The following is a 25,861-nucleotide window of genomic DNA, read 5'->3' as shown; positions in this document are numbered from 1 at the left end:
GAAAAATCTCCTGCCTCAAGTCCTATATGCATTTACCCAGGTTCTGTCTCTATTACCAAGATGAATTGCAAATGGAGAAATGTTTGATGGAATAGGGCTCTTAACTTCTTTGTTTAGAATTCAGATTTTTATTTTTATAGTAGATCCTTTAAGTATGAAAATGTTTTGAACTTACTATGGATTTTTTAAAATGAAAAATGAAATATAATATAAGAGAGGAATGCCAAACACATCACAAAGCTTTTTATAGCCTTGATTTGGAATGCAAGGCTTTTTCAATTCAGTAGAAATGACCGTTATCTATTGCTAATGTTGTATTTCAGTCACCGGTTATTTGCTGTTCTCAGAAAGTCAATGAAAATCTGTTCTTTTGAGAGCCTTTTTTCTTCCTGTTTTAGACTTCTAATAAGAGATTATGTCAATTTCACATGCAGCTCTGTCCTATGCTGTATGTGACCTGATGTGTACTTAATAGATACTGTTACACACTCTTTGCCGTGAAGTAGAAAATAAGGTATAGACTTGTTTCCAGTTTTAACTTTATCTTGATTTGATAGGTTTCTAATTTTTCAGGTAGTAAGGTTACAGTTCCATAAAGACAATCATGCACCATCGTGGATTATAGGAGAAGCTATACCCATTGTACTCAGCATAGTATTTTGATAAGTCACATGGTGTTAAGCTCTTTTTGTTATGTTCTTTCTCCACAGGAATGATATTCTAGTTGAGATGGCATTTTCATTCTGAACCTGTTTTTGTTTATTTCCACTTTAAATTCCAGCTTCAAAACTAACATTTCTTCTGTTTTTTCCCCCAACCCTGGAAATTGTTATTCGTTTGAAGTGTGGAGAGAAGGACAAATATTTTTTGCTTTTTTAAAAATAATGAGTGAAAATTAAAACCCATCTAGATAATTTAAAGTTTTCATTGGCAGAAATAATTATTCTCATAAAGGAAACCAGTGCTGATATTTTTAGTTAGTGTTTTAATGTGTATTCTTGTCTGATACTTGAAAATAATTTGTTTTGAGTTTTGGCATAAGGAGAAAACTAGCATTGCTTAAGATCATTTTAAAATGTTACCTAACATACAGTTTGATGTATTGCACTGTGTAAGAGTTCTAGCATGGTATAGATGTTAAATGATGGTAGTGTACGTTTTGCTTTAGTGATACCTTTCTGTAGTTAGAGGAATACTTCAAAAAACTTGTAGAGGAGCTTGAGTGGCTCAGTCGGTTAAGTGTCCCACTCTTGATTTTGGCTCAGGTCATGATCTCACAGTTGTGAGATCGAGCTCTCAGTAGGGCTCCATGCTCAGCTTAAGATTTTGTCTCTTTCTCCTTCTGCTCCTGCCCTGCCCACGCCCTCTCTCTCTCTAAAAAAAACAAAAAACTTCTAATAATTCATACAGATAAGCTGTAAACTCTTTTGTTAGATTATAAGTTACCTGGGGCTGCCTGGGTGGCACAGCTGGCTGAGCATCCGACTGTTGATTTTGGCTCAGATCATGATCTTGCAGTTCATGAGTTCGTGCCCCACGTCGGGCTCTGTGCTGATGGCGCGGAGCCTGCTTGGGATTCTGTCTCTCCTTCTTTTGCCCCTCCCCACTTGTGCTCTCTCTCACTCTCTCTCTCTCTCTCAAAATAAATAAATAAACTTAAAAAAAAAAAGAAGTGATTAAAAAAAAAAGATTATAAGTTACCTGAAGGCAAGGACTAGGTCTGTCTTGGCTTATTACTTCCTTTTCTTAGCAAAGAATCTGATATATGTTTAAAACTCTGTATATGTCTTTTGGATGAATGAATGATTGAGTAAATGAACAAAAACATTTTAGCAAAAACTTAAGTTTTAATTTGAGAAAATTTAATGTAAAAAGTATAGATTTTAAAGATAAGTAACTTTGATCCAAATACATCTATTTAGCAACCTAATCTTTGTTGGTCTTTAATTGTTTATAATGCTATTCATTACTGTACTTGTGTGTGTGTGTTTTATATTTATTATAAATTTTATATATTTTATATATTTTATATATATTATACATATATGTATATATAATACACACACACACACACACACACACACACACATATGTGTGTGTGTGTGTGTGTCTGTGTGTGTGTATAACACATCTTTTCTGAATCTTTGACCAAACTGTGAATACTCAGGCTTAGAGATACTGTTTTCTAATGCACGGTTGTTCATATTTCAAAAATATAGATTAAATAAGCAGATCTGAGGTGGAGGAAACCCTACATATGTGCAGATATGTTTTGAAATACTTATTTTCCCCAAAGGAAAACAGTAAAGAAAGAAAATGAATACTTTTCTTCCCTAAAGAGCAAGTGCCTGAAAATGTCATTTGTAGATTTTACTGAATACCTTTGGCTGAAGAAGTCTGATGCAACTCACTGTTCAAATACAAAGTACCTAGTACAATGTCTGTCACAGACTACATCTTAGAAAAGCTAATCTATCACAAGCCTCTTGACAATTTCAGACCTAAGCTTATATTGTTTGAGAAATTCTTTTTCTTAAATTAACTTGTTTAAAAATTATTTCCAACATGTTTGTAGACTTTTTACCAAAGAGCCACTTTATATTTTTATATTAGCAAAAGTTGTTGGGTCATAAAATAATTATTTACCTTCAAATTTTCTTCTTTCTTCTTACCTTTATAATCTATATTTATTTGTTTGTTTATTTATTTATTTATTTATTTATTGGACCTTTATAATCTTTAAACAGACTTTTCTAAGGTAATAGTTTGCATGGTGGAGAAGAAATACTGTATGCTAACTGAAATAAAAATTTTGATTAAAAAATACAGTCCATGTTAAAAACTGAGAACAAACTGAGGGTTGATGGGGGGGTGGGAGGGGGGGAGGGTGGGTGATGGGTATTGAGGAGGGCACCTTTTGGGATGAGCACTGGGTGTTGTATGGAAACCAATTTGACAATAAATTTCATATATTAAAAAAAAAAAAGAAAGAAAAAAAAAGGTTGAAAGAAAAAAAATTAAAATAAAAAATACAGTCCATATAACCTTAGAGAAAGCTTAATTTGATTGATTTTTTCTTGGAAGACTAAGCAGAAGAAAAATTGTTTGTTTTGAAACATTAAGAACTACTTCATTGATTTTTTTATAAGAACATGTAGTAATTAAATTATTTATTTTATAGGAGAAAGAAAAGAAAACAAAACAAAATATAAATCCTCTTACCAAAGATGTTTCACTTCTAGATCTGGATGATTGTAAGTATTAAAATTTCAATTTTTTCTTTTGTTTAGTAGTAGTATTTACTTTTATAGTACCTTTTATGTGTCTCAAAATATGTTAACTTCTATTATGAAAGATTTATAGATGAATAGACCAAGAAAGTTTGAGAAATTAGTTCTATTAGTGTCTTTCATCTAATCAGGTTATCAGTTTTATATGAAATGAATAAATATAATTGATCAAATGAAAGTACACCAAATTCTTTTTAAGATCTTTTACTTTAATAATTTATACTTGCTTTAGTAAATAATTATCCATATCTCACAACTTCTACATTGTTAATTATAGAGATTGAAACATCTCACTGAAGGAAGTAGAGAATGAGGAAAATAACTACAAATGTAAAAGACACCACGATGTTCTACTTGGTGCACTTTTGGTAGGAATAGAAATAGATAACGAAGATTTTGGAGGCTGGTGTTGCTATATTTATCAATATTATAACTGTACAATATCTTTGTCCTACCAAATCCACTTCTAAGAATTGAGAATTGAGAATTAAGAATTGAGAATTGAGAATTGAAAGAAGTGTGCAAAGGTATATTCATCATCTTTTAAATATCCTTGCATTGCGAGAAAGAGATAATGGAACTAACTAACTTTATTGGTATGTAGATTTTATACAGAAAAAAGAGAAACAGCAAGTAAAATACTATAAATATTAAACTACTGTCATTTTGCATTATAGTTTTTTCATGCTAAAGGGAAGTTATGTGTTTAGATTGTCTCATTTTGTCATAAATAGGACTGTTCTATTTATATTGTTTACCTGGCCTATCTTCAGTAGTCATGGCAAATTCTTAATATAGAGAAATTATAGAGAAATACTTAGCATAAAGAAAGTAAAAATAAAGTTGGAGCCTATGAAAAATTATACTCCAAAAAGCTTGGAAAACTAAAAGAAGTGGATTCCAAGAAACACAACCTTCTAAGACAGAATCATGAAGAAATTGAAAATCTTAGTGGACTGATTACAAGTGATGAAATTGAATCAGTAATTTTAAAACTCCACAAAATGAAAGTCCAGGACCAGACGGCTTCACAAATAAATTCTGCCAAACATTTAAACAAGAGTTAGTATCTGTACTCAAATTATTCCAAAAAATTGAAGAGGAATGAATGCTACCAAACATACTTTACGAGGCCAGGATAACCCTTATACCAAAACCAGAGACACCCTAAATATAAAATTACAGGCCAATATCCATAATGAACATAAAGGCAAAAATCCTTAACAAAATATTAGCAAGCTGAATTCAACAATACATTAAAAGGATCATGCACCATGATCAAATGGGATACAAGGATGGTTTTATATCTGCAAATCAGTACATATGATACACCACATTAACAAAAAGGAAAAAAATCATATGATCATCTCAATAGATGCTGAAAAAGCATTTGGCAAGATTCAGCATCCATTTATGATTAAAAATTCTCAATAAAGTGAGTATAGAAGGAATGTACCCCAACATAAAAAAGGCTATATGTAACAAACCCACCGCTAACAACATATTCAACTTTGAAAAGCTTAAAGCTTTTTTTCTAAGATGGGATCAAGACAAGAATGCCCATTCTTCCCACTTTTATTCATCATAGTACTGGAAGCCCTAGCCACAGCAGTCGGGGAACAAGAAGTCATCCAAATTTGAAAGGAATAAGTAAAACTATTTGCAGATGACAGGATATTATGTATAGAAAACCCTAAAGACTTCACCAAAAAACTATTAGACCTAATAAATGAATTGAGTAAAATCAGTGGATATGAAATTAGGATACAGAAATTCATTGCATTTCTATACACTAATAGCAGACTGTCAGAAAAAGAAATTAAGAAAGCAATCCCATTTACGATTGCATCAAAAAGAATAAAATACCTAGGAATGAATTTATCCTAGGAATTGAAAGACCTGTATTCTGAAAACTGTAAGACATTGGTAAAAGCAATTGAAGATGACCCAAATAAAGAAAAAGATACACCATGCTCATGGGTTGGAAGAATTTATAGTGTTAAAATGTCCATACTACCAAAAGTAATCTGCAGATTAAGTAAACTCCCCATCAAAATACCAATGACATTTTTCACAGAACTAGAACAAAGAATCCTAAAATTTTTATGGAACCACAAAGGGCCCCAAATAGCCAAAGCAATCTTGAAAAAGAACAAAGCTTGGAGGTACCACACTCCCTGATTTCAAACTATACTATAGAACTATAGTAATCAAAATAGTGTGATGCTGGTATGAAAACAGATACATAGGCCAATAGAATAAAATATAGAGCCCAGAAATAAATCCTCACATATATGGCCAGTTAATCTGGGACAAAGGAGGCATGAATATACAATGGGGTAAGACAGTCTCTTTAATAAATGTTGTTGGGAAAACTGGACAGCTACATGCTAAAGAATGAAACTGGACCATTGTCTTATACCATATACAAAGTAAATTCACAGTGGATTTAAGACGTGAATGTAAGACCTGAAACCATAAAATTCCTAAAAGAAAACATAGGCAGTAAGCTCTTTGACAATAGTCTTGGTATGTTTTTTGAACCAGTCTCCTCAGACAAGGGCAACAAGAGCTAAAATAAATAAGTGGGATTACATCAAACAAAAAAGCTTTTGCATAGTGAAAGAAACCATCAACAAAACTAAAAGACATCCTATTGAATGGGAGAAGATACTTGCAAATCATGCATCCAATGAGAGGTTAATACCTAAAATATATCAAGAGGGCACCCAACTTACTGTTAAAGAAACAACCTTATTAAAAAATGGGCAGAGGGTTTGAATGGACATTTTTCCAAAGAAGGCATACAGTTGGCCAACAGACATATGAAAAGATGTTCACCATCACTTATTAGGGAAATGCAAATCAAAACTACAACGAGATACCACCTTACACCTGTCAGAATGGCTAAAATAAAAAACATAAGAAACAAGCGTTGGTGAGTATGTGGGTAAAAAAGAACCTATGTGCACTGTTGGTGAGAATGCAAGCTGGTACAAACACTGTGGAAAACAGTGTGGAGGTTCCTCCAAAAGTTAAAAACAGAACTACCCTACGATCCAGCAGTCACACTGCTGATTATTTTAGCCAAAGAATACAAAAACAGTAGTTCAAAGAGATACATGCACCCCAGTGCTTATAGCAGCATTATTTATAATAGTCAAGATATAGAAGCAGCTCATGTCCATTGACTGATGAATGGATAAAGAAGATGTGAATGGAATATTATTCAGACATAAAAAAGAATGGAATTTAGCCATTTGCATTGACATGGATGGAGCTAGAGAGAATAATGCTAAGTGAAATAAGTCAGTCAGAGAAAGACAAATACCATGTGTTTTCAGTCATAATATAGAATTTGAAAAACAAAACAGGAGTGCCTGGGTGGCTTATAGTTCGTTAAGTGGCCAACTCTTGATTTCGGTCAGGTCATAATCTCACAGTCTGTGAGTTTGAGCCGCATGTCAGGCTCTACGCTGACGGTGCAGACCCTGCTTGGGATTCTCTCTCTCCCTTTCTCTCTCTGCCCTTACCCGGCTTGTGCTCTCTATCTCTCTCAAAAGTAAACAGATAAACATTTAAAAACAAACAAACATATAAATAAATAACAAAACAAGCTAGCAAAGGCCAAAAAAGAAAAAAGAAAGAAAAGAAGAAAAGAAAAGAAAGAGAGACAAATGAAGAAACAGACTCTTAACTATAGAGAACAAACAGGTGGTTCCACAGGGGAGGTGAGTGGGGGGATGTGTGAAATAGTTGATGGGGATTAAGGAGTGCCTTTGTGATGAGTACCAGATGATTAAAATTAAAACTTAAAAAAAAAAAAAGAATAAAGTCATTGGCTTCAAGGAAAACAAGCAAATGAACAACAGTAACAAAAAACCCACAATAAGATATTACTTCATACTTTTCAGATTAGCTATTATCAAAAAGACAAAAAGTAACAAGTATTGTTGATAAAGTAGAGACATGGGAACCCTCAGACACTGTTGGTGGGAATGTAAATTGGTGCAACCACTATGGAAAACAGTATGGAGATTTCTCAAAAAATTAAAAATAGAAATACCATGCGATCTAGCAATCCTGCTTCTGGGCTATTTGTCTACAGATACATGTACCTCTGTGTTCACTGCGGCATTATTTGCAATAGCCAAGATATGGAAACAACTCTCTATTGATAGATAAATGGACGAAGATGTGGTGCACACACACACACACACACACACATATATGGTGAGATGTGGTATGTGTATATATGATGTGTATACGCACACACAGCCATATTACTCATCTATAAAAAAGAATGGAATCTTGCCATTTGCAACAACATGGGTGGACCTAGAGGCTATTATGCTAAGTGAAATAAATGAAAGATGAATACTGTATGACTTCATTTATATGTGGAATATAAAAAACAAAACAAATGAATTAACAATACAGAAACAGATTCATAGGGTCAGAAAACAAAGTGTTAGTTCCCAGAGTAGGGAGGATTTAGGAGACAGGCAAAATAAGTAAAGGGGATAAAGAGGTACAAACTTAACAGTTATATAAATAAGTCATAAGGATATAAGGTTCAGCATAGGGAATATAGTCAATAATAACAAAGTTGTAACAACTTTGTATAGTGGCAGGTAGTAACTAGAGTTATTGTGGGGATTATTCTTTAATGTATAAACACCCAATCATTGTGATATACACCTGAGTAAAATAAAGTTCGACCCAAATTTGCATCATTTCACTATTGGCAAAGATTTATGAGTTAATATCATTTTTTACCTATTGGCGAAGATTTTAAAGCAGCATCCAGTGTTGATAAGGTTTGGAGAAACAGGCACCCTACCTATGTTTTTGATAGGAATAAAAGTAGGTGAAGCTTTTGGAGTCATTTTCGCAGTATTTGTCAAAACTTAAATTGCACACACCCTTTGAACTAGCAGTTCTTTTGTAGGAAAATCAGATCCTACTTCTTTCTTGTTTTAGACACTTTAATTTAATGGCTTAATTTTGCAGTTAAAATCTATATTTCTAGGTGTCTAAGACCTTTAGGTGATCTGACTCCTGTCTACCTCTTACCTACTATGCTCCTCTGCATTTCTGAAATATACCAGTCTCATTCCTGCCAAGGGCCTTCATACTGCTGTTACCAAAGAACACTTCTTTAGATTTTCTTATGGCAGACTGCATCTTATCTTTCAAATCCCAGATCAAAAGTTACCTTCTCTTACACAGCTTTATGAATCAGCTTTGATTGTCTTGAGAGCATTTTTGACCATCTGAAATTATCGCAAATATTTGTAGTACTTTGTTTATTGTCTGTCTTGCCCAACTAGGATACAAATTCCATGAGAATGGGAACCTTGTCTTTCTTACTCGCTGGTGTTCCTAGTACCTAGAATGGCACCTGGCAGATAGTGAGCACCCATTAAATATTTGCTAAGTTAATAAAATATGCAAAGGTATATGTAAAAACTTCATTGCAGCATTATTTATTACAGTGAAATCCAAAGTCAAAATATCTACCAGTAAGATGATACAACTTATTAACGAAAATGAAGCAAATCCTTGTGTGCTAATTATCTAATTATATATCCAAATTATTGTAAGTTAAAAAAAAAGTACATGTAGATCATAATTCCACTTCTGTAAAAAAAAGAGTAAAAGAGGAACTATATCCAGCACACAAGCACAGATATGATTGTACTTGCTATTTTTCCAGAAGGCTGCAGAATAAACAGTAAGGGTTAGCTCTGACCCCTTTGAGATATAGGACTAAACTAGGAACAGAGGGGAAAGAGAGACTTATTTTATATTTTATGTCTTCCTGTCACAGTGAACATTTTACATGAATATGGAACTTTTACAATTTAAAAAGTTTAAAATTGTGGAAGAATAATAGTCAAGTGTATTTAAGAAGAAATTAAGGGTAAATGTTACAAGGTACTGGAGTGCAGAAAATACACTTTATATTACACTCCGGAATTCCTGGCAGCTAAGGAATAATTGAAACCTGTAAAATGATACAGTTTTTATTATTTGATTCTTTTTAAAAGTATGTTTTCATATGTAGCAGCAAAAGTTTTCTTAAACACTTAAGTTTTAAGAATTTAAACATGAGATTTTTTTTAATTTTAAGGAAATTTCACCCTAACTTACATTTTAACTCAACATAGGATATATTTCTGGGTTTTTTTTTTAATACCTGAGAACTATTTCTTTTTTTTTTTTTTTTAATGTTTTTTTATTTTTGAGAGACAGAGTGCAAGCAGGAGAGGGGCAGAGAGAAAGGGAGACAGAACCTGAAACAGGCTCTCGGCTCTGAGCTGTCAGCGCAGAGCCCGACGCAGGGCTTGAACCTCACGGACTGCGAGATCATGAACTGAGCCAAAGTCAGATGCCCAACCGACTGAGCCACCCAGCCGCTCCCCTGAGAACTGTTTCTTTACAAATCTTTTATTTTGCATTTGTCAGAAATAACAATCAGAGCTTCTCTTTTTAACAAGTCAGTTCAGCAAGCATTTGCAGATTGTCTGCTAAGTGTAAGGGTACTTTGCTGGATACCCTTTTTTTGTTAGCTAGGATGGGTAAATAGAATTCAGTTATTCTCTTTCAGAGACTAAAATCTAGTCTGGGGCACAGACACCTGAACAGTAGAGGTACAAAGTGTGAATAAATGAGGGGGGAGACGAATTAAAAAGCTATAAAGGTCTTGTGGAAGAACTGTGATCCTAGCTTAGAGGTAAAGGTAAGTGGAGGGCTGCCCGGTGGTTCAGTCAGTTAAGCATCTGACTCTTATCTCAGCTTGGGTCTTGATCTCAGGGTTGTGAGTTCAAGCCCCGCACTGGGCTCTGCACTGGGCATGAAGCCTACTTAAAAAAAAAAAAAAAAGATAAGGAGTGCGATGGGAGAAAATCTTTGTTGATGATGGTTCTTAAGATACTGATTTCATTTATGCTGCTTATTAGCCTATAGTAGTTCTCATTGTCTATGGCAAACAGTTTGTTGATCAGAAACTAAAATGTCACTCTCCAATAGCTTGAGTTTCTCACCTGTGAGAATTAGATAAGTTTTGAAGGAGGGTCAGACACATTCCTTATGTTTTATCTAAGAGGAACCTCATAATCCACAGAGGTTATGTATTCAGTATGCACTGCATACCAGGAAAACTACAAGTACTGAATTTTATCTGTTTCTTCTTTCAAAAAGCATTTATTGAACGCTAGCTGTGATCTAGGTAATCTGCTACATGCTGGAGATTCTAAATGGATATAACACTGTCCCTACCCAAGGAGCTCTGTTTCTCCCATTACACTTAAAAAGTTCCTTGGGTATTTTATATTTCTGGAAATGAAGATATCTTTCAGTACCCCATATCATGTGATCTTGATGGGATGATCATAAAGCAACAATCATACTCTGGTGTTCTTTTATAGGACATGTAAACCTGTGTAATAATACTGTTGCTTCAACTAACGGTGGAGTCTTTTTAAAATTTTTATCAGCCACCAGTAATGATGCCTCACCTAAACCTTATGGTCTGTGATATCATACTGTTGAATAAATTGTAGTAGAGGCAGTAGAGTGGAGTGGCAAAGAGGACAGTGGAGCTGGAGTGTCTGAGTTTGAATTCCATTTGTTTTAATTACTAGCTGGTTCACCTTGGACAAATTACTTACTCCGTCTGTACTTAATTCCTTTAATATATAAAATTGGGATAATAGTAATACTTTTTAGCAATATTAAGTGGATTAAATATACCGATAAATGTAAAAACACTTAAAACTCTGCTGGGCACCATGATATGCATTATATAGGGTGTTACCTATGATGGAGATGATTGTAAAAATGATGCAGCAGCAACAAATTACATTTAACAAGTTAAATACAGTCACGTTAAACCATTATATACTAAAACTTTTATGTAGTCTTAAGTTTTGAAACAAAACTTTGATCAGAAGAATAATTGTATAATTATGCAATAGACCTTTGAACATTGCAGGGTTTAGGGGTGCTGACCCACACACAGTCGAAAATCCACATTTAACTTTTGACTCCCCAAAAACCTAGCTACTAATAGCCTACTGTTGACTGGAAGCCTTACTGATAATATAAACAGTCAGTTAACACATATTTTGTATGTAATATCTATTATATACCATATTCTTAGGATAATCTAGAGAAAAGTGTTATTAAGAAAATCACAAGGAAGACAAAATATACTTTTAGTATTATACTGTATCTTTAAAAAAATCTACATAAGTGGATCCACATAGTTCAAACCTGTGTTGTTAAAGGGTTAACTGTACTTTAGTAAAAAAGTGTTTTGCAGGAAGTTTTAAAAATAAGAAAATAAATGTGTAATCCAAAAACCCTTGGTTTACATTCTGGCACACCAGTTCAGATCTTTTTATATGCAATTCCCCTTCCCTCCCCTCCTTGATTTTTGATATTGCAGGGATACTCTTATCATTTGCTTCTCTGTTTATCATACACATTCCTTTCCATGCCATAAATATTCTTTAACAATTTCATTGTTAGTGATTGCATGGTTATCCTTTATGTTATTGTAGTAAATTCTGTTTAACAGGTTTACTATTGTTGGAAATTTAACTGGTTTCCATTTTTTTGCCTTCATAATCAATGAAGCAATACACATCATCATCAGTATATTATTACATTATCTCCATGACTGTTTCCTTAAGATAAATTCCCAAGAGTAGAATTGCTAGAACAAAGGCTTTGAAGAATTCTGTTGTCTAAAATTGCCAAAGCTTGTACCAACTTACACAGTATTAGTAGGAGAATACCCATTCCTTATATCCTTACAGATAATGAGTTTTATACTTAAAAAATGCTTTTGCCAATTTGATGGATAGAAATGATACCTGGTTTTAATTTGTATGCCAGGTTATATATATTTTTAAACTAATAGAATCATTTTTTTCTTACACATCAATTAAATACTTAAGATAGTCAACTAACCTCAGAATCCAATTTAGGATAAACTTTCAGTGCAAGCTTTTATCTTGCCAGACCTGTAAATAGTTGTGTAATCATTTCGATAGTACCAGAGCCTCTGTCTCCTGAAATGATACTAAAACCCTATCTTTTTTTTTTTTAAGTCAGACTTTAACATGAATTTTTCTCCTGTGTTTTGATGTCTTTTTCTTCTGTCTTTAGCCAAGCCATAGTTGAAATCAGAGGCTATTTCTTATTCATTCTTTTTCCCTTACATGGGCATCTAGTATTTTGGATGGATGGTGGATGGACAGACAAACAAATGAACCAACATTTAGAACCTACCAGAAAAAGTGATCTTTTGGAAAGGCAGCATATTTTGATCCAAGATAGGAGAACCAGTTCCTGGTGCCCCAGTGATTCTTCTATTCCCTTCTCTTATGACATCAGCAAGACGTAATCTTCCTGTGCCTCAGTTTACAGCGTCTTTTAACATAAGTACTTTTTCTGCCTTCTCAACTGTTGTTATCTTTAGTCCTTTTCATGTCATGCCTAAACTATTACAATTTTTCCCCACTGCCAACCTGACTGTTCCTTCTTTCATTTGTCTTTATACTAATATCCAGCAGTACCTATATCGTTCTTCTTTTTGGTAGTTTTTAACAGCAGCTCCCTTTGGTGTACAGGATAAATATAATCCCCTTAGGTTTCCAGTTTCCCACTTCTGAGCCCTTGTTCAAAATATTTTCTCACCTACAAATTCACCAGCTTCTTCCTTTGCTCTTATTTAAATCTTGCCCACACTTAAAAACTGGGCTTCATTTCCTCCTATTCATGAAGACTTCTTGTACCACCATATCCCCATTTATCTTTCTTTTTCCCCTAACTCCCTGTTATACTTGCTAACTGTACATTGGTTTTCAACATAAGTCTGAGGAAGCCTGGGAATTTATAGCAGTGTTTCAGACACAATAAAAGAATAAGGAGGAAACCAAGGGCTCCATTCCCCTCCACCCAGTCTCCACTCTGCTTTTTCTATTTTATATGTTGAAATTTTATTTAAGATTTCCTTTGAAAATTTCTTCTTTGGGCAATATCATTTTTTATTCCTAACTTTATGAATAAATATTTTTTCTGTATAACTACAGGTTACTGTGAGACTAAAAGAGAAAAAAATATGACTTGAGAAGTCCTGTCAAATTAAGTAAATGTTACTTCCTCCATGGTCGTCTTTTGGAGTGAGAATTTGTTGGAAGCTAAAACATTTTCCACATTTTAATTTTTTCATTCAATAGTCAAGCAGTTTCTAAACACTAAAAATTAATACGTTAGTAGACTTTTAGACATAAAAAATAAAAAGACACAAATTTGTATTTCGAGAGAAGTACAGTCATAGACGTGTGTCCAATTATATCTGTAGAACAAAGAAGGCCCATAGAAGCTGTGTGTATGTGAGTCAGGTTGTGCTTGCCTTCTAAGTCGTATCTTAATGGATAGAAGTTGCAAGGTAAACAAGGCAGAGAAGAACCTTCTAGGCAAAGAACAGAATATAGAAAGCTCAAAGACATGAAACAAGATATTGGGGAGTATTAATCAGTAGGGCTAGAACACAGGAGTCACTGATGAAATTGGAGATAGTCTTATGCTGCCCAGTATGATGGCTACCTGCCACGTGTACCTATTTAATTTAAATTAATTAAAATTTGAAATACAATTCTTTAATCATACTAGCCATATTTTAAGAACACATTAGGTATATATGCTAGTGGCCACTATATTGGACAGCACAGCTATAGAACATTTCCATCATCGTAGAAAATTCTATCGGACAGTGCCGAGCTGGATCACAGAGAACTTTGTGCATCTAATCAAAGAGTTGGACTTTCACCTTGTAGGCAGTTGTGAGCCTTTGAAGAGTCTTAAGCCAGGGAGAATGAGATTGGCATTTTTTCAAAGATTTTCAAATTTTCAGACACCTGATCTCACATACATAGTAGTTTTAGAATAAAAAAATTCCTATCTAGTACATGGTTTTTGCTGACAAAGTCTAATTAGAAGGGAGTTAGGGGCTTGGGCCCCTGTAATTATTACAGTGGAAAAAAAAATAGAGAAAGGTTTAAAAATAGCCTCTTAAGACTTCTAACTCTATTGGAGAACTCTTGAAAAGCTGTTGTTATTTTTTAGCTGAAAAAATGTTGCTTTACCTTTTTTTTTTTTTTTTTAATTTTTTTTTTTTTCAACGTTTATTTATTTTTTTGGGACAGAGAGAGACAGAGCATGAACGGGGGAGGGTCAGAGAGAGAGGGAGACACAGAATCGGAAACAGGCTCCAGGCTCTGAGCCATCAGCCCAGAGCCCGATGCGGGGCTCGAACTCACGGACCGCGAGATCGTGACCTGGCTGAAGTCGGACGCTTAACCGACTGCGCCACCCAGGCGCCCCAACCTTTTTTTTTTTTTTTAAGTGAAGTTACTGGGTGATAAATGTTAGTGATAATGTTATGTGATAAAAATTTTCAAAAACTTTTGTTCAGGGTATTTGTATCTTTATTTTGTTTCAGGATTTGCCATTAGGTTCTGAAAGCTAAGACTAATAACTGCCATGACTTGATAATAAACTTAACTGGATCAAGATGTTAAATAGAATTGTCATAGATTTATTAATCAAAGTAATTTAATTAGATTTACTAACAAAATAAAAATGTTGCTTTTAATAATATGAATTAAATCTTCATGCACATTTGCTAATTTGGGCCTTTTCTTCTAGTTAACCCAGTATACACTCCAGTCGTGCTTCCCACACCAGCTCTTTCTCCAAGCTTGATAGCTGATCTTGAAGGCTTAAATTTGTCAACTACTTCATCAGTCATTACCGTAAGTAATTTTCTCAATATATTACCTCAGTTTGCATATGATACCATCGCATCTTTTTTATTAAAATGCAAATAATTGGATTCATAGTCTTCGAACACTTTCTTCTCTAAACAAGTCCAATGCAGATCTGACCTTTTAATTTTACAAATATTTTAAAAGTTTGCTCTTTCCCAACCATTATCCTCACAAATGACTTCTGCTTGTTATCCACATTTAATTATCATGTGTACGTTTTTCTCTGGCACTCTTACATATCTGTAGCATACAAGGGTTCTTTGCCACATTGAGTTAGTTTATATATATAAATTCTGCCATAAAGAATTGTTGTCTACATTAGCAGACTTAAATTCCCAAAATCATTCTGATTCTGTTACACTGTTCTTTTACCATAGACTACTAAAATTACCTGCCTGTTTTCATTTAAAAATTCAAGATTGTGTTTCTTTTTGCATTATCTTCATATTTTTATTTACATGCCTTAGTATCTGTAAAAGAATTTTTTAATATTACTTTTGTGGTAGGGCTTGAAGTGGGACAGAAGGCCTGCCTATCTCAAAATAGTGCCAAAGCCATCAGCCCATCATAGTATCTGGAACTACAATAACTTTTTCTGTGTTAGCGTATTATATCTACTTATCTTTTACTCTAAATCAGGCGTGCTGCCTAGGATGTATAATCTGTTGATATGCTTGACCTCCTTTTAACTTGTTTTCAGAAACCTGATGAACTAAGAGATAAAATAGTAAGATCTGATGGGAACACAGGTAGCTTGAACAGATCTGGTTTATCACTGGTTCCCAGGGTTGGCAGAGTATTGCAGAGTACAGACATAATTGGTGATCTGAGCTCCTGGGGAACACCGAGCTGGTTCTGCCAGAAGTGTTATAAAAGATTTTCCCATCATAGCAAATGTGATAGCAGGGACATTTGGCTTAGAAAGCACAAAATAAAACTATTAAGTTGACAGTGCTGTTTTAAGGTATAGAATGCGATTATCTCTTTAACCGCTCAGAAATGAGGAAGAACGATATGTGGGTTTTAGTTTTTCCCTTCTTGTTGCCAAAAGGAGAAGGCACATTGAAAGAGATGGGGGCAGACAGTGAAAATAAGCAGTTAAGTCTTTCTTATTTAAGTAATCAAGTATTTCTTGAGTCTTTGAGTAGTCTATAAAGAAAAGTAGTGAAAAATCTGTTGTGAAGCAGTTAGTCTTTGAGGGGAAGGGAGGGCCCTAAAAACTTGGGAGGCAGTAAGGTAGTGGATAAATAACTTGGGTTCTGATACCAGATGACCAGGGCACAAATCTCTGTTTAACCACTTACTAGCTATGTGGTTGGGCAAATTGGTGTGTAACTTTTCTGTACCTCACTTTCCTGTGAATACCATACATACCTCATAGGATTGTTATGGCATTAATGAGATAATAAATGTAAAGCTCTTAGAACAGTGACTGGCACATTGTCATCACTCAATAAATAATAACTAATATTTTTGAAAGTGATACGATATGTGATAATGGATCCTGAGTAGACTCTCATACTTTATTAGCTCTAAGAAGAATACAGTTGAGATTAGAAAACCTTGCAGTAAATTTTCATTCATCACAAACTAATTGAAGGACTCACCCTTCATTCTAAGAAAAATATTTATTGGGATGGCCTCTTCAAAGGAAAAGAAAAGCACTGCATCCTAACAGTATACAAAAAAAGCACTGCCAAATAGGCAAAATTGGGTAAGGGGGGTGGGAGATACAGCCTTCCAGTTGCGGAATGAATAAGTCATGGGAATTAAAGGCACAACATAGGGAATACAGCCCATGATATTGTAATAATGTATGGTGACAGGTGGTAGCGACATTTGTGGTGAGCATAGCATAATATATAGTGACGTTGAAGCATTGCACTATATACCTGAAACTATATTTGTGTGTCATCTATACTCAAAAAAAGAATTTTTTTTAAAGACTGTCAGATTCAACCGTGTGAAGCAGGATCACCAACTTATCCCCAAAAGCTAACAAAAGATAAAACAAATAGTAGTAATAAGAATGGCAACCAAATGGGGCACCTGGGTGGCTCTGTCAGTTGAGCATCTGACTTTGGCTCAGGTCATGATTTCACGGTGTGGGAGTTTGAGCCTTGCTTTGGGCTCCGTGCTGTCAGTGCAAAGCCTGCTTGTATCCTCTGTCACCCTCTCTCTCTCTCTCTCTGCACCTCCCCTGCTCGCACTCTCTCACTCTCAAAAATAGAAAAATAAACATTAGGGGAAAAAAGAATGGCAACCAGAAATTCACTAGCAACAATCAAATAAGGAAAGGTAGCACTTTGAAAAGTGGAACATATAGAAATAAACTGAATATTCTGGTGTCAAATGGTATGGCTCCTAATCTCACCTCCAGCCCTCAAAACAGTACTTAAAAAAGAAGGTTAATCAAGCAAATTAATCAAGTTTTTTCATTATGTATCTGAATTTAGAAAGAAGTAAGATTAAAGACATCAGAAGAAAAATCAAGAAAGACCTTTAAAGATTATAACCCTCATATAATGGTATGGAACCTTAATAAATATGGGAGCCTTTTGGATCCTGAAATGAAATTCTTAGATAAGAGTACATCAATAATTTTTAAATCAATATGTTGTCCTTATTGAATAGAAAGAAGAAGTAAATTTGTAATAAAGTAATAGTTACATTGCTATATAAACACTTGTCTGTGGCTGTCCTAGAAACATACTTAAGTGGTTAAATAATGCTGGCGCTGATAGGTAGAACCACCATGAATGTGACTGATGTAGGTGTATCAGCAACTCAAATAGTGTGGATTGAGGTGTTGCCATCAGCAACATAATTTTCCAAAATGTTGAACAATTTCGAGTAGTTGTGTTTATATGACCTCATAGTCCATAGATGATTTTTATTTATTCCAGTAGATTATTTAAATTTATTTTCCTTGTGTATTTGGTAGAATATGGGTATATTTTATTTTTTGAAATTATGAAAACATTTACAATGAAACCCAAAGAAGAGTTCCTTTTTTACATTAAATATTTTTCAAATGAAAATTTTTAGTTTGTTCTAACCATTTAAATTTTCTATTTAGAACACAGATTTTTTTAACATAATTCCAAATGAATATCATGATCATTGTAAGGAAAGGCCTAGTTTTTGAAACTATGATAAAGAAGATGTATAAACACAGTATTTGTTTCAGTCTTAGTTGAGATTAATTGGCAGTTGGACAACAGATGGTTAAAAATGAAGAAACATTTTATTTCCTGCTGTAGTATGTCCGTGAACAAACTATAACTTTTTTAGTGAATTATTAACCCTATTTTTTTACTAGATTATTGCTAGGCTAAGAGTTTCTAAATTGTTTCACATTAAGCCCCAGGAATTCAGAAGCAGCAATCCTCAGGTTGTTACAGCTTCTGGAGGGGATGAGAAAAAAGTGAGGTGGGGGAAAAGACAATTTGCATATAAGGTTAAATGAGAAATAAGAATAAAATTGTTCACCTCTGGTATTAGAAATGTTGGAGTGAGAATTGGTGTTTCTGCTTTAAATAATTTTTTCACATTTGGGACACAAAAGTATTAAAGTGAATTCAGCAGTTAAAGTTACCTCTGAAAACTTTTTCTGTATTTTTTACTGATAAACATCAACGTGAAATCTTATCTCATTCTTTGCATTTTTTGTTTCTTCTCAAACTAGTTTTATAAGAAAGATTATTAATTTGCTTACTTAGTGTTTCAGATTTATGTTTCTATGGAAAAATGACTTCTGAGTTCAATCCCTAAAATGCTTTGAAACCCATAAGGGAGGTATAGTACCTGTGGTTCTTCAGCACCTAGTCACAAGTCAGAAGGTTTCTATGGGAATATACTTTTTAAGGGTTCTAGTTTACTTTAGACATTCAGGGCAACATTTAGGAAATGTATTGAATTTAGAGCCCCGATACCTGATACCTATCCTTGGCTGAGCTACTTATTATCATGGCTAGGCGCTTCTTTGACTTGTGTAGACTTTAATTTTTGAATTTATGAAATGGAGATAATGCTGTCCCTAAACACTTAATTGTGTTTTCATGAAAAATAAATGAAATAACGAGCCTGAAAATGTTTGAATTCTGTTCTGTGGCTAAGGTCATGTGCAGTGAGAAGAAACAGATAGGGATGGAATTCTAGGAAACATCATGCTTTAAAGGCAACAAAGAAAAAAAGCCAAGAAGATGAATTTTGAAGAAGGTGAATTGTAGAACATGGTATCAGGAAACTCAGATCAGGAAGGGAAACAGGCAAAGCATCTGACTGTAGTAAATGCTACACTGGACGTATAAATCTGCTTAGGTACAACTGGATGACAAAGATCTCTTAGAAAAGAATTTGCATATGTGACTGAGAACTGAATCTAGGAGAATAGTAAGAGTTTGTCTAGGTGGCTAGGTTAGAGCAAGATTGATGTCACTGACCCAGGAAATAGGGTATGCAAAGGCTTGAGGTGTGAACAAGCTTGGGGTATTAGAGAAACAGTAATTCAGTGTGACTAAAGCGTAGCACAGATAGGTTGGAATAACCAAATCTGATGTTGGAAAAGTATGTTGGTGGCATACTGGCATGGGAAAATTGTAATAATGATTTCTTAACTTACTCCTTTCCAATATTTTCATGTTATAGTACACATAGAAAAGTGATAATACTTGTGATGTGCATTGGGGTAAGCAGTGATTTCTGTAGGAGGCAGAATGTACCCAACTCAGGAGCTCCAGCTACCACAGGCCCCCCCTGGCATTCCCAAGGGCTAATGGTGGGGGCAACATCACAACAGACCTATAACCTATTTGTGGCTCATTAGTGAGGAAGCACTGACTTAGCTGCCCTAATATAAGAGATTTGATCTTCATGGATCACAATCCCCAAGTGGAATTAACTTATGAGGGTGCAGGAGATTCATTTAAAAAGAGATCATTATAGAAAACAAGGTAATAAATTGAGGAATGGTAAGTAATCCCAACAACAGTCCATGAACGAGAAACGAGAGTTGCAAAAAGAAAAGCCCTATTTGATACAGTATACTATTTGAAGTTACCAAACTCCATGTAAGGTCCACAGTCCTGCATACTGCTAACTTGGCCCAAGACTACTGAGACCAAATACAGGGTTAGGGGTTTCCTAAAACTACGCTCAAGCTTGATAATTCACTAAAACAATTCACAGAACTCAGGAAAGCACTATTCTTAACATTACAGTTTTATGATAGCAATAGGATACAAATTAGATCCAGTGAAAGGAAGAAACACAGAAATTCTGGATGGGTTTTAGATTCAAAGTTTTGGGTCACCCTACTGGCGTCAAAGTATCTCAGTACACATGGAGTATTATCCTTCACATAAGCTGTCTAGGGGCCCACTGTGAATCACTTCCTCAGCATCATGTGTCAGGTTTGGTCTGGTCGGGGCTCACCATGAATAAGTAGGCAGTCCTCTCATTCAGGATATTCCAAAGGTTTAGAGGTTACATCTCAAGAGCTAGGACAAGGTCCAGACCTGTCTTTGAAAAATTCTTTACTACGCATGTGCCAGTAAATGTTTCATTCATTGCACACAGTTTTATTCAGGCCAGAATATGAGGCAGATGCCAAAGATACAGTGAACCGCATGGACTAGGCTTCTGCCCTCATGGAGTTTACAGTTGAGCAACAACATAAAGAAAAATTTCTTCAAGGGTACATAATTATAGTATACCAAGTGTTTTTATTTTGGAACATTTGGTAGTTTCTCTGGATACAGGTTGTCATTATTTGTCATTATTTCTCTGATTTTATGTTGGCTAAACTCCGCAGTCTGACTTAGCTTTCTCTGTGCTTATTATAGCTTAAAATCTAACAAGAGTTACTTTTGACATTTCACAGTTAAAATTTAGGTATCTGAACGGCTTTTCCTCTCTGACAAGAAGTAGAAGAATAATTTTCACAGTCCATGCTGTTCACCACCTGCTTTCCTTAAATTGCCACTGTGAAACATGACTTCCTCACTTAATGATGGAATAAAGCCTCATCATGCCTGGGTGAAAACAGTGGCAACAGTAGCCTTAAACTAAGGTCTGTGCGTGTTGTTACAGGTAGCCAGCATGGGATTTACTGTGACCAGCAAAAGAATGGCATTAAAGTTGTCATTATGACCAAGAAGCCATGTAACTAAGGTCCTTCCACCCCCTCAAGGATTTTCAAGCTAAAGGATAGGAAGAAGTAACCCGTTATGTAATGCACTTGAATTTCGGCAGGGAGAGTGAAGAAAAGGCATTTTCTCATACACAAATCAAATTTAGCATCTGAAGTTAGTGTTTATCACTAGTTCTGTCAAGTTTCTTATCTAAGGAATATAGAAAAATGACTAGCAACTAGGCTTATAGCTTTTGCTGTTGACAGATTGGCAACTAATGAAGTTACAACTGTCCATGATTAGGGATGAGGTAGGTCCTGACCCTGTTTGTGTTATAGGAACTTAATTGGAAAATAGAGAAGAATGACTGTCATACCTGCTTTGTTGTGCAGGTTACTATATCAGTTTTAAAAGAACATAAAGAAATAACAAACCATAATTCATGAAACAGAATCTGATTTACTCAGTCTGAAATTTACTAAACAGAATTTGGAATTATTAGGATAATTACATACTATAATGATAACAATTATAATTGTAGTTAATTTCTGTTTCTCTTAAGTGGGCTTTTATATTAAGTAGATCTCTCTGTCTAAATGTCTGTCTGTCTGTCTCTCTTTTAACTAATGCTAGGCTAGGGCATTTTAGTTTTGTTTCCCAGTCAGCTTGTCCTGTTTTGCCAGAGCACCAGCTTTCTTCTTGTTTGTCTGCAAGACACAATTTCTTTGAGGGAGTCTTTATTGATACAAGCATTTACGAAGTTGTAAATGACTGTATGGTCTCATTCCCAAATCAAATGATAATATATCTGTGATAAAGTTTGTTCTCTAATATGGTGGAAGAATTGTCTTTTAAAAAACATATATTTTTTACATTTTAAACACTTAAGGTATATTCAGGTCCCAGGCTAAGAGTTGAGTCTAGCTAAGATCAAATTCCTTTGAGTTTAGAGGAGGAAGAAATGATAAGTCAAAATTAAAAATAATTTTGTCATTTTAAATTTGGGAAAAATCCTTTATTTGTTCTGATGAAAATGTCAGTAGTCATGGAACTGTGGCAAAAATAATGAAAAATCATTGGCCTGGGTCTGCTTAAATTGAAAACATTTTTTAATTAAAGTTTGACAGTATTTTGTGCTTCCATTGCCTAGCCATGTCCCATCTTATTCTTTCATTCAATTCTCCTCTGGGTATGAGTTGATTTAATTTTTAAATTAAACTTTAAGGTGTACCATACTACTGCTTCATTTATTTATTTATTTTTATTTTATTTTTTCATTTATTTATTTACTGCTTCATTTTATTTATGAGACTACTTAGAAAGTCTTATAGTTAATACCAGACCATTCTCATCTCTCCCTTTCTTAACCTTATTAAAAGCAGCTGCTTTTTTGAAAAGATTGTTATTCATTTTTAGTTTCAGGGTTTTTTGGAAAAAAAAAATGGGTTTTTTTGGCTTAAGTAAATGTATGCCAATCTTATCCCTGACTGGTGTATAATACTTCTAATGCTTTGTCGATATTGTAATAAAATTATCCACAATTAAAAAACCATTATATCAGATGCTAATTAATGAGCTAGTAATGATTTGGGCCCCCCAAAAAAGCAGGTCACCTGACAAGATAAAGAAAATATGTATATAAACCTACAAGAAACTGAGAGATTAAAGAGGCAATGTTAAAGAAAGCCTTGGGCCTTTCTTTTTCTCTTCTTTCTACAACTAGCTCCTTTCATTTGCTATGGATTCACTCTTTTCAGAGCTGTGACTGTTCCTGGAACATCTACCAACTTCTTTTCCACGATTATGATTTTTAGTTTATATTTATTATAATTAAGTGTACTATAGTAGGAAATGAGGTTCTTAAAAGATTCATTTAAAAAAGATTGAATCTGGGGCGCCTGGGTGGCGCAGTCGGTTAAGCATCCGACTTCAGCCAGGTCACGATCTCGCGGTCCGTGAGTTCGAGCCCCGCGTCGGGCTCTGGGCTGATGGCTCAGAGCCTGGAGCCTGCTTCTGATTCTGTGTCTCCCTCTCTCTCTGCCCCTCCCCCGTTCATGCTCTGTCTCTCTCTGTCCCAAAATAAATAAACGTTGAAAAAAAAAACAAAATTTAAAAAAATAAAAAAATAAAAAAGATTGAATCTTTTCTGACAGTTTTATTTTATGTATCCAGAGTTGATTGGACTTCGTGTTACTGTCAACTGGTACATTTCAAATTTTGTTGTTGTGTTGAATTGTAGTATTTGTAGTGAAATATACTTTTTTTAAGCTTTTGAGTATCTTAGATTATTACATATTAGCCAATTGTGTATTAATTATTATGTAACCATATATCAGCCAAGTTAACTTATGTTACCTTTGTTCTTCTTTAAAAAGCTTGCAAAAACTTTCATGAACATAGGGTAGGGTATGGTATAGAATATTTATATTAATAGTATTGGATCTTCTAACATGAGAAACCTAACCTAAACATGGAAAATATTATTGTGATACTTAGAAAAACTTTGTTTCTCTTCAGAGGAGAAGAAAATGAATTAAACTACAGGGCACATGCCCAACTAACACTAAAAAATTAATTTATTACCAGAGAGAGGAGAGCATGGAGTAAAAATAGATAAGTACAGTATATGACCCTAATATCAAAGGAAAGTAAAAGCCACTTATCTTAGAATATATCAGACACACTATTATTCAAATCATTCAGGAATGTAATTACAGACAGCTTTTATAGGCCTATCAATAAGGGTTATTTCTTTAAATTTGCAGCTGTTCCACATTACTGAATATATAAATATCTCCCCCAAATGTTAAATTAATACTGAAGATCTATTTTACAATTCTGTGTGCACATACACACACACACATACACAAACAAAATACCAGTAAGTTTTACTTTAAAATGCATAATTTAGATTAAGAGAGATACCAGCCAAATGTAATGTGTGTATCTTGTTTGAATCCTTATTCAAGCAAACCAACTCTGAAAAGACATGTGTGATAGTCAAGGAAATGTGAACACTGTTTTACATGAAAGTAAAGGGAAGTTTTTTTTTCCTTTTAGATGTAATAATAGTATTGGACTTTTCATTAAAAATCTTTACCTTTTGGATATACTAATCAAACTGTTATGCAATTAGGGGCGCCTGGGTGGCGCAGTCGGTTAAGCGTCCGACTTCAGCCAGGTCACGATCTCGCACTCCGTGAGTTCGAGCCCCGCGTCAGGCTCTGGGCTGATGGTTCAGAGCCTGTTTCTGATTCTGTGTCTCCCTCTCTCTCTGCCCCTCCCCCGTTCATGCTCTGTCTCTCTCTGTCCCAAAAATAAATAAACGTTGAAAAAAAAAAAAATTCAAACTGTTATGCAATTAGATCATATCTGGAATTGGCTTTTAAATCATTTAGAAGTAAAGAATTGGATTATAGTTTGGACAGATGTTGAAAATTTTTGAAACTTAGGAGAAACTAGCTATTCATTATCTTCCTACTTTCACATACGTTTGAAAGTTTTCATAGGAAGATGTTTTTAAAAATACATTATTTCAGAAACTCATTTATCTCATATTTTCACTGAAATTTTAACATTCATGCTTCATAGAATATGTAACCTGATAAAATTACCTTGTAAATTTAAACTAGTACATCAAAATTTAAGTTCAGTTCAGATTGTCATCTGTGAAATTAGAAGTCTGTAGTAGATTGTTTTTTTTAAGACTTCTTCCAATACTAAATCTCTTGAAGTCTGTGGTAAATTAAGTGAAGAGATGCCAATGACTTCAGTAAACATCAGTGTCAGCATAGGGGAAAGGTGCCTTATCTTTTATATTAGAAATGTATTATAGATCTAATATAAGACTTAGACTGAGTAACTGGAAGATAGGACAGGGCCTATTTATTGACCTTTCTATTCTCAGTGTTTGATGCATAATAGGTGCTCATCAAAAGTGTGTTTAATGAATGAAATTAATCTTTTTTTCTTTTTTCTAGCTTAATCATGATAGAATCCATTCCCATTGATGTCATTGTGAAGGACTGTATTATTAATAAGTTAGGTGGTTGTTACATCACAAAAAATTATTCCTGTCCTGCACATAACTAAAAGGTAGTGGGGCTCCTTATTTAGCCTGTAGCATTTAAGACATAAAATGGAGAATTAAGTTACTGCTTTAAATTGTTTAACTAAATGTATCTGAATAACCTATTCTTTATATATCTTTAATATTCGTCTTCATTTGGCAAAAAATAAAGCATGGTAAACTGAGAAACTAAAAATACAATTTTTATTTTATGTTCCTGTCAATAGAACAGATCTCCTAAAAATTTAAAGCACATCTTTCTAAGGTAACATTTACCTCCTCACATCTTTAGCAGCTATCAGACATGACATGGGACATATTCATTGACCCTAAAAATTTTCATCAGAATCATGCACTGAAAGGGGGCAGCCCCAGCTAGACAAGAGGCTCATTTCAATTTTAACGGCTGTAATTAAAGGTTAATTTACTGAGTCAGGATTAACGAGGAAAGTACAAATGATAGGCAAGCAGCTGCCTTTATAATACAAGATTAGAACAATGCAATTACAATAAGAATTAGAA

At 34.2% G+C, this 25,861-nt stretch overlaps 1 protein-coding gene across 2 annotated transcripts in view; it reads left to right on the top strand.

Annotated features, from left to right (window-relative positions):
* The window catches only part of AP3B1 (adaptor related protein complex 3 subunit beta 1), a 264,833-nt gene that overhangs the window by 181,593 nt on the left and 57,379 nt on the right, over positions 1-25,861 (top strand). For both annotated transcript variants that reach the window (XM_047088352.1, XM_047088361.1), the window contains 2 exons: positions 3,182-3,254; positions 15,015-15,121. In XM_047088352.1, the coding sequence (XP_046944308.1) occupies positions 3,182-3,254; positions 15,015-15,121 (180 nt within the window). The remainder of the gene's footprint in view (positions 1-3,181; positions 3,255-15,014; positions 15,122-25,861) is intronic.

This window comes from Lynx rufus, unplaced genomic scaffold (assembly GCF_022079265.1).
Source record: "Lynx rufus isolate CCGP_SWC_20201006 ecotype Redwood Valley unplaced genomic scaffold, mLynRuf1.p SCAF_1, whole genome shotgun sequence".
Taxonomy (NCBI): Eukaryota; Metazoa; Chordata; class Mammalia; order Carnivora; family Felidae; genus Lynx; species Lynx rufus.
The sequence above is the reverse complement of the archived record's forward strand: the minus strand, read 5'-3'. Positions and strand labels throughout refer to the sequence as shown.